At 36.7% G+C, this 10,761-nt stretch overlaps 1 protein-coding gene across 2 annotated transcripts in view; it reads right to left on the bottom strand.

Moving 5' to 3' along the window:
• MOB1B (MOB kinase activator 1B) overlaps positions 1-10,761 on the bottom strand; it is a 50,655-nt gene continuing 39,894 nt past the window's right edge. For both annotated transcript variants that reach the window (XM_047090733.1, XM_047090734.1), the window contains 3 exons: positions 8,241-8,374; positions 5,031-5,194; positions 1-2,035 (listed from right to left, as the gene is read on the bottom strand). In XM_047090733.1, the coding sequence (XP_046946689.1) occupies positions 1,958-2,035; positions 5,031-5,194; positions 8,241-8,374 (376 nt within the window). In that variant the 3' untranslated portion in view covers positions 1-1,957. The remainder of the gene's footprint in view (positions 2,036-5,030; positions 5,195-8,240; positions 8,375-10,761) is intronic.

Here is a 10,761-nt window from a genome sequence, read left to right as displayed (position 1 = left end):
TCACTTGATGCCAAATTTTATTTCTGAATCAACCTACAGGGATTGATATTACCTACCTAGGTAATAAAATATTTGTTTTAAGGACATCAGTTACTTCTCACTGCAGTTTATCAATAACCATTACCAATGAATGTCCAACATACTTGCCAGGCTCTCCCATTACTTCTACTGTTGGTACTTGGAGAATGATTGTTGGAAATGAAATGGAGAAAAAGGCAGTTCCTAGTCATCATAACTGTAATGGCATTACATTATATCACTGCTCTCCCTGTTAATGGCAAAGACAGACTGATTTATTTAATTTTAGATTCTCGCCTACTGACCATTTTTAGTCTATATAATTTCAAAGCAAGATTTCTATTCCACAAGGAAAAAGGTATATATTTCACACTAAAGGAAGAATATATATTTGTAACTGAAGGAAACAGATCTTACCAGAAATGACAAAATCAAAAGGAAGTCTGAAAAAGATACTTCTCAAGACTAAAATTGAAGTGAAAAATGTTAAAATTATTTTAAAAATTAACTTTCTGAACTTTTTACTTATGGGAATAATTCACTAGAAAGCCATGACAAATAAAATGTAAAAGTTGATAACTACTAAATTAGCACTTACATTGTTTGATATCACTGCAAAGAAAAAGATTTCCTTTCACAGTAGAAAAATCAGAAGTCAGAATGCTTCAAATTGGGCCTATCATAAGCAGAGAAGGGTACTGTATCATTTTAAAATGACAGGCAAACACCAGCTCCATTCACTGAATGGAAATGCTGGAGAGTGATCAATTTCCCCCAAACAGTCCTTAAATTCCATGTTTAATGTCTACACCTAAAATTAATAATTTATGTTTAACTTCTCATGGAAGTTGATTCCTAAAAGGAAGTCTCTAAGACTTTGTTTACAAGAAATTGGTTAAAAACTTCATGCCACTCTACTCAAGGATTTTAAGACAAGACTTTCTGAACTTGACTCATCATACAATTCCATCTATAGCTCCCCATACAAACAAACCCTCCCAACCAAACACACACTCTTATCCATCCCATCCTCTTCAAAGTAGAAGGGAATTCTCTAGACTTATGGCTCATTTGGCAATTGCTAAGAAACCTCACAGTTCAGCATCACCTCTGAAGATGGCAAACCTATATAAAACCTGAATTTTTTACACCTAGAGTGCAGTTAACATGTAGAAAGAAGCTAAAATGCAATAGGTATTACACTTCAACATCCTTTAGTTTCAATATCACAGATATCAAGAGATGGAAGAAAGACCTGCTTGTAGAACTTTAAACATTTGTTGAACAGAATTACCATCAATATCAAAAATAATTAATAAATACTGATTTTGTACGTTCTACATGCACACCTTTACAAATTGTGTTTCTTTAATGTAGTAAAAGCTGGAGATCACCAATTTTGGTAAACTATGGCTTTTATCATAGACATTTTAAAACATGCATCAGTAAGTGCCCTGGGTAGTAATCCTAATATTGTTCAAGCCCTGTTCAGTTCTATGTCTGTGCTTTGCACCTCAGAAGTGAGCCTACCAAGGCACTTAAAAACATAAGTCTTTTGGGGACTTCAGAAATTGGCCACAATTTACACAACACAGAACCCCCAACTGTCATCAGTCCAATCAGCAAGCGTTTTCTTTCAGCATACAGTATTATCAAAAATTCTGCAAGTAAGCAAACCAAGTAAAACAAACAAACAAACAAAAAAAAACACCATATGCCACTAAGACAAAACTTACCCCTATCAAATTTACAGAGAATGGTTCTTGGCTTCCTCTAGCAATTGAATATGGTTTCACTTACTCAGAATAAAGAAAAAGAAACCCAAACAAGCCCCCTAAACCTATGACAAAAATGACCGAGATAAAAATAAAACACAACCAAATCCAAATAAACTCCACACACTTCATTTGAGGAACAATTTGCACAGCTCTGCGTCCTTTTATCTGTCCTTTGAGGTGAGTTTTTCAATCAGTTCTTGGAGTGGTGCAAGTTCTCTTCTATCAATAAGGTTGAATTCCTACACACAATAAAGGCAGGAAAAAATAGTAAAAATGTATTATTTATATCTCATCCCAAAGCAGATTTCCATTAACATTTGTTGGACATTAGCTTTCAAAGTAAATAAGGGTCTTATCATTTTTTCAAAAAAATGTATTCCTATTCCCCCACTCTGTGTCTTGACTTAGGCAAATCACTTATGCACTTCTGATATTGTACACATCTGTAGTAATACTAGGGTAAATCCCCCTACCTTGTAAAATTACTGTAGGGACTAAATGTGATACTGTGTGCTAACCACTTCATGTAATTCCTGGCATAAAGTGAATACTCAATAAATGAGAGTGCTGCTTCCTGTTAAAAGGGAATAACCATTTAGATATCGTCAAACAAGTGGGGACCAAAAACTCTAGCATCTCAGGCAAATTTCAACATTATATGAACATGAAGAGTAGAAGAGTTAAACATCAGCAAGCTATCATGAGATGTAGCATGAAAGTAACATAAGAAACACGGAGTCCACAAATGATAAACAAAATCCTGTAACAAACAAATTAGAAAGCCTGGATTTAATTTTTGCTTCTTTATGAATTCCACTCCTGTCGTTGTGAGCTTCAATGTTGAACAGATTTCCCCACAACTATAACACCGTAAGGCTAAATAAATATAGGCTGTCTATACTTCTGATCTCATATTCTGCCATGGTGGGGCATTCTGAGCTCCCAATTTCATTCACTTATTGAGATGATCATGTCAACCATTATAGTAAGTACTGGGGGAAAGAATTAGAAGCATTTAAGAGCAAGCCTACCCCTAAGATTTGTGGGATCTGGACTAAGAACACAAATGGATATATAGCATATGACTATTAAATTTTACATTAAGCTAAAACATTGTTAAATAAAACATGTTCTATCCTCCTACCTTAACAAATATACCTTCAAAGTGACCAGGAAAGCAGATTCGAATTTAGAATTCTCAAGATTGCTCAGGATTCTGCACTGGAAAGGAGTAACATGAAGAGAGCCTATCCCTGACCCTCAGCAAACCTCCCTGATCTTCCAACCCCCAGCTCTACCCAGAACTTTAAGGAGCCTCACTTGCAGGAGTGTGGACACCCTGGCTGGTTTATGTAGGCCATGGTTACACACCTTCACAAACTGCTGCCATCTCGCTACCCCTAAGATCTAGAGGTACACGTATCAGAGATATGATCATCCCTTTAAAGAATGGACCCAAGGAAAAGATCCATGCAGAACTTGGAAATATAACTGGGACCATGTGGAAAGAAAATTGAGATCAGGTACCAGAGCACAAACCAGAGGGATCTGGGAGGTATGTTCTTTGCCCTGTGGGTCCCTTACTCTGTGAGAGTACAGCTGGAGAATGACCAGAACAGGATTCTCTAAACAGTGAGGTCTAGGGCAGAGGTCCCTCTTACACCAACAAGGGGTGACTGTATACTAATGGAACTACCTTTAAGAAGGTCACAGTGTCTTGAAATACATTTCAATAGGCTCAGATGTGCTTAATGCTAGGTATCAATATTTGCTAGGAGCTGAGAGATAACATTGCATTTTCAGATAAGATCATACAGGATAAAAGTAACCCTTCTGGAGGGAGAATATCCTCTCCTAAATCACTAAAACCTGAACATTAGCAATCCTCTTCTGTCTAAACCAAAGCACAGAAGCAAACTTTGGGATAAGATTTTCTTTTTTTCTATAGGTGTCTGTAGATAGGATACCATGGTAAAGTAATTCCTCTGAGCAACAGTTTTGGCAAGTTATAATCTAAAATGGGTTTATATAGGTGAAATTGAGACATGAAATGTGTGCTTTTAGTGTGAGGGGTATGTAGAGAGGGAAAATAGACACATTTTTCTTTAGTAGAGATGGGATGAGGGGAGGGCATTTGTGAGTATATGCCCACAGATAAACAAAACTAACACAGATTTAAGACTTGGACTTCTGCCTACCATCTACCCTCTCAACCTCAACCAAAAAGAAGCTCATCAGCTTAACCATTTCCACCTCTTTTTCAGTCCTGCCTATTTGCTGTCTAGTTATTATAGCAGGATGAGAATATCGGACTCCTCTTAGTCTACACCTCTGAGAACTAAAGTGAGAAGGAGGAGGTCAACCAGAGTCAGAGAAAAGACCAATGGACCTCTGGAATAGCAATACTCTTTGGGGCAATTTTTTCCTCTTTTGGACATAATGAATAGTACCTAACTTAAAAATTATTCAGCATGTGGTTTTAAAAAGGAGGAGAAAAAAGATGTTATATACAAAGCCCATTTCCAGGCCAGAATATGCAGAAGGAAGGAAGGAAGGAAGGAAGGAAGGAAGGAAGGAGAAAAAAAGAAAAAGAAAAAGATCCAAGGTAGACAGGAATTGAGAATTGAGGGTTAAGAGGATTAGGAGGAATGCTAAAATGGTAAAGGAGCCAAGTTCATCTGGAGGCCTGCCAATTAGCCAGGTTCCTAATTCAGCCGCTCCATTATGGCCTGTTAACTGAAGCAATGTCAAGGCAAGACCTCTGAGATCCATTTTAGACTTGCATGCCACCAACCTGGAGATGAGTGGAATTTAGAAACAAAAGGCCTTATCATCATGGCAAGTAGAGAAGAGCATAAAGACTAGAGAGATATGGCAAATTTTATCCTAAAGGATACCTTTAGTATGGATGCAGTATTCACCTTTGAATTCTACGCATAATGCGTTTTACTGAGCAAAAAAAGCTTCCTGGGGTGCCTGGGTGGCTCAGTTGGTTATCTGCCCAACTTCAGCTCAGGTCATGATCTGACAGTTTGTGAGTTCAAGCCCCAAGTCATGCTCTGTGCTGACAGCTCAGAGCCTGGAGCCTGCTTTGGATTCTGTGTCTCCCTCTCTCTCTGCCCCTCCCCCACTCACACTCTCTCACTCTCTCTCACTCTAAAATAAATAAACATTTAAAAAAAAGGAAGAAAGAAAAGAAAATCAGAACTCTAAAGGTCTCCGAATCCAACTTACCTGGACAAAAAAAATAAAGTGCTTGAAAGAAGTATTGAGATGTGCTTCCTCCTGAAGTTGGATTACAGGATCGAAATGCTGATGATAAATGTGAGCATAAACCCTAAAGAGGCGTTTGAGTATAGTTTTTGCCACAGACATGAAATTCTTCGGGAATGGGACACCTAATAAATAGATAAACAACCCCCTTATTAACAAGAGACAAGAACAAAGCAATATGAGTTTGTCAACAAATGGCAACATAAATTAACAAGACAACCCTTTAAAGAAATATTTGTGAATTATTTTACTTAATAATACCCACTGTACTTTTCAGAAGTTCTCAACATATCATGAATGAAATTAAACTTTAAAATTTCCATGGAATAAGAACTAGACTTCAGCATCACCCCTTAATGCTTCTTGTGTGCTTACCACTTTACTAAAATGAAATAAATTTATGCCTAAGATGGTAATGAAGCTAAAACTCACACTTATATCCTTAGATTTCTTAACATCAAGTCTCAATACAAATATGTGCTGAATACAATGTATTAACCATGTTCAGTTTTACTTAAAATGCTTGTTGGGGCGCCTGGGTGGCTCAGTCAGTTAAGTGTCTGGCTTCAGCTCAGGTCATGATCTCACGGTTCGTGAGCTCAAGCCCCACGTCCGGCTCTGTGCTGACAGCTCAGAGCCTAGAGCCTGCTTCAGATTCTGTGTCTCCTCCTCTCTCTGCCCCTCCCCTGATCGTGCTCTGTCTCTATCTCTCAAGAATAATAAATAAACTTAAAAAAAAATTTAAAAAAAAATAAAATGCTTGCAACACTTTTTTATATTTTTTCTACGGAAATTATTTCATTACTACTCCAGGTCTACATTTATTTATTTATTTTTAATGTTTATTTATTTTTGAGACAGACAGAGACAGAGAGAGAGCACAAGTCGGGTAGGGACAGAGAGAGAGGGAGACACAGAATCCAAAGCAGGTTTCAGGCTCTGAGCTGTCAGCACAGAGCCTGACATGGGGCTCGAACACAAACTACGAGATCATGACCTGAGCCAAAGTTGGATGCTTAAACAACTGAGCCACCCACGTGCATTTATTCTGAAATTAGCTACAGTCCCTCTCAATGAGGCTTATTGTTTTATGAATTAGAGCACTTTTACAGCACTAAACAAATACAAAACTAGGAAAATACAAAATTTCATGTCCTTTGTTACACTGGCAAAATGATCCAGTTTGGCAAAACATAAGGCAAATATTAAAACTCCTGGATTCAGTGTCATCACATGACACTCACTTAAAAATATTATAGGTCACAAGGAAACATAAGACAAACCAAAATGAAGGGACACTATAAAATAGTATGCTTATCCTCTTCGAAAACATCAATGTCATGAAGGACCAAAAAGACTGAAGTACACATAGTCCATATTAAAGAAAGCTACAGAAACATGACAAGTGAATGAAAGCAAACGTCAAAGATTTTCTTTTGCTATAAAGGATATTATTGGGGAAATGTGAAAAATCTGAAAAAGACCTGTAAGTTAAACAACAGTATTGTATCATTGTTAAATTCCTGACTTTGATAGTTATACTGTGATTTTCTAAGGAAATGCACACTGAAGTACATTTGGATAAAGAGGCATTATCACATAACTTACTCTCAAACAGTTCAGGAAAAACAAAATATGTAGTTAGGGGGAAGAGACAGGGAAAAGAGGGGAGGAGAGGGAGGGTGGGAGGGAGGGAGAGAGAAAGTGCACACACAAATATGGTAAGAAGTTGACAACTAAAAAATCTAGAAGAAGAAAAAAAAATCTGAAGAAGGATATACAGGATCCTGTTCTTTGCACAACTGCAAATTTTCTAAAAGTCTGAAATTGAGTCAAAATAAAAAGTTACAAAATATATTATGGGAGATAAAAGATAAGGTGAAGGCACTTAACAAAAATGATTATGATGTATGTAAGGGAGTCCTGAAAAATAGACCTTTTATTACAAAGGCTCCAAGGTAGTTTAAAAATTTTTTTTTTCAACGTTTATTTATTTTTGGGACAGAGAGAGACAGAGCATGAACGGGGGAGGGGCAGAGAGAGAGGGAGACACAGAATCGGAAACAGGCTCCAGGCTCTGAGCCATCAGCCCAGAGCCCGACGCGGGGCTCGAACTCACGGACCGCGAGATCGTGACCTGGCTGAAGTCGGACGCTTAACCGACTGCGCCACCCAGGCGCCCCGGTAGTTTAAACATTCAATAAATGTGTTTAAAACAATCCATAATAACAGCAACTATTTACATTGTGGTCTCCTCCACCACAAACTCTGAAAGTATAAAATATAGGGGCTCATGGGTGGCTTAGTCGGTTGAGCATCCAGCTTCCACTCAGGTCACAATCTCGCAGTTCTGGGGTTTGTGTCCCGCTGTGTGCTGACAGCTCACAGCCTGGAGCCTACTTTGGATTTTGTGTCTTCCTCTCTCTTTACCCTCCCCTACTTGTGTGCCTCCTCTCTCCCTCACTCCCTCTCTCTCAGAAATAATAAATGAATGAACTTTAAGAAATAAATAAAAATATAAAATGTAGACAAAAAGCTGTCCGTTGATAGAACAAATCCTTAATTTTTTCAGAAAACACAAGTTGTAAGAAGTTTGAGAGGGTAAAATCATATGAACTAGCTGGCTATGAACAATTTCCACTTGAAAGGTCAGCCCTGAAAAACAAATAAAAAAAAAAGCAAATGTCATTCAAGTTGCTAACAGGCCAACCCCTCAAAATCTTCTGGTTTTCTTCTCACCTAGCTTGATTTCATAGTCTGTAAGATTCACACTGTGGTCATAAATTCAAACTCCCTCTTTGCTGAAAATACACTGTAAAACTGAATATAAGTTACATAAACTTCTTCCCTAAACAAGAAATGGATATGACTATGGCAGATGATATTGGCTGCCTACTCAGTATCCAGTCTCTTTTTTCTATAACACAGGCCAAATTTTGTTACTATCCAAGATATACGGATATTCTCACTGTTTAAAATTACAGGGAGGTTTAACTTAATGTTCATGATAAACTTGGTATGGAAAAGATAAGGCACTTAAATGTGTAAGATTAGAAATACTGTGATAGATATGATAGGCTAGTATGGTTCCTGGAAGAGGGCCAGAAAGTTCTAAAAACATATAAAATTATATAAAGCATAATGGATCTCAATTATACAAAACAATCATACCAATTTTTGATGGGAATAATGTCTCATCATCCAACTGGTCCTGAACCCAAGTCATCAGGTAATCAATATACTTTGGCGCAGAGCACTTAATAGGCTTCTTTATGTTTGTTCCATCTGCCCAGTGATACTCATATCTGTATTGGAAAGATAACAGGCACACAGAATAGAAGAGTATACCTATACAAAAAGCATATATTTTTATATTGTTAAATGTATGTATATCATGAATGTATACAGGACATGTTTTAAACAATCTGCTCCTCCAAATAAAGATCTTTTTTTGCATTTGGCATTTAAATTTAGAGTTTTTAAACTGCTACTGACTGGACTATTTTGGATTTAGCATGATCCAAACTAAGCTGATCCATCAATCTCAACTTTTCTAAGTTTTTCTTTATATACAGCATTTGTATTTTAGAATCATACATTGCCATGGTAGAAAACCTAGCTAACTTTCCACGTCTCCACTTCTGTGATAACCATCTTTAATCTTTATGGTTTTTTTTTTCTTTGAAAAACATTTCTTATGCAGTACAATTATTTTTACTTGTAGTTTTAAATTTAGGGTTAAGGATAGAGAACGGCATGGAAGATGCATGAAGAAGAGAATGATTCAGTATTTGAGTACCTTTGGCTGAAAAGCCAAATTTGCCTTTAAAGAAAAATGGCAACTCAAATAAAGATGCCTATAGGATTTGGGTATTAACAGAACACTATCGTTTGGTATAATCAACATTTAATGTACACCGACCATGTGAGAAATACTGTATCAAGGAATACTGTTCTTGACCAAGGGACACTAAAATGAAAGACACTTTCCATACCGTTATGGAAAATAGACTAGTAGAGGAGATAGGCTCATAAATGAGTAAGTAAAGACAGTATGGCAAGACTGGTAATGGAGTTATACACAAACCCATACCCACATGCAACCACAACCTGATTTTTAAGATAAGGAATAAACACACAGCTGCAACTCCAAAGCATAAAAATCTCCAAACTGAACTATCATTTCGTTTTTTTTAGTTTCCAAAAGATTACTTGGCTACCATTTAGCTTCTCTCTTTGAATCAGTTTTGTTTTTCTAACCCTGTTCCAATTTAGACTAACAAAATGACAGGTCAGTGAGTCTAACGAAGGAGGTGAAATAAAATATAATGGGAAATACTACAGAATATTTTAAATAATAAAAATTATCTTGAGATAGGATAAATAAGGAATCTATTTAATTATAGCTACTTACACCTGAACAATAAACTTAAACACAATACACCTGAATAAACATTCTAACAGCATACCTTACTGCCAACCCTGGGCAACAGGGTAGATTATCAAGTCTACTTTGAAGGTCTTCAAGAGGAGATTCTCCAACTTTTGGCATCCTGTTCCACTGCTTAATCACTTTCATAGTCCAGAGATTCTTCCTAATATGAAACTAAAGTCCCGAGGGACACTTAAGCCTATTCTTGTTTGATCCTCTTAGGAGACATAGATCATGAACCACATAACTTTTAGCATCATTACTCTTCACTTAAAGACAGGACTCATCCATGTTTTCTCCCACATGTTAAGAAACCTTAACATTTTTGCCTTTCCTTGCAATCATATTTTTCATTTTATTAGTGATCAGGTGTTCCATATTCATTTTTAAATGCAAAAATAAAAAATGGACACAGTTAACCTAAAAATCATTTTCAACATTCTGAAGTTTTTAAAAACACTTATTTTCAATATCCTAAAGCTTTTTGAAAAATAAAACTATATATTGCTTACACTTCTACAGTTTATAACTATGATTCCTCGATCCATTCTTATTCTTTTGTCATGTCTATACTTAAGAATGACTTCATCCTGTAATTCTATTTTGCCCACATTGATTTTTTTATTCCACCTCTGACAGACCATTCTCTTTGAAATTTATTTCCATCATCATGGTATAAACTTATCAACTGCAAACTACAAAATACTCATCGTTTCTTGGTTAATAATAATAACTGACAAAATTCTCTGAGCCATCACTCAATACCACTTTACAAGGGGCCAGTACTAAGCTACTAACAAATGCCTCTCCTTGGTACAATCCCAAACATCTTCTAGTAAAGATGGCAAAGCATGACGACAAATGCATCTTCTCAGCACTAAAAATGGGCATAAGACTCTCAAAAAAAAAAAAAGGGGGGGGGAAGGGAGGGAGGGATGGCAGGTGGAAAGAAAGGTAGAAGGAGGGAAGGGAAGAAGGATGGATGAATGGAAAGGAGACAAGGAAGATCATTTTTTGTTTTTCCAGTATCTTTACAGAGATCCTGTGCCTGTTACTTTAGAAAAATTAGATACATTCCTCCTAACCAGCTTACTTAGATAAGGTTTCTGCAGGAAAAGTGATCAGACCAGTATTCTAAGTGGTAGTAATTCTCCCTAGTTCACAGGAACAAGGATATTGGTATAATACCAGAAAACCTCACAATAAAATACTGATCAATTTCAGAGGGGGAAATGACAAATTTGAGGTAAAGAAACCTTG

The sequence above is a fragment of the Lynx rufus genome, unplaced genomic scaffold (genome assembly GCF_022079265.1).
Source record: "Lynx rufus isolate CCGP_SWC_20201006 ecotype Redwood Valley unplaced genomic scaffold, mLynRuf1.p SCAF_3, whole genome shotgun sequence".
In the NCBI taxonomy this organism is placed as follows: Eukaryota; Metazoa; Chordata; class Mammalia; order Carnivora; family Felidae; genus Lynx; species Lynx rufus.
Note: the sequence above shows the minus strand (reverse complement) of the source record. Positions and strands in the feature narration are given on the sequence as shown.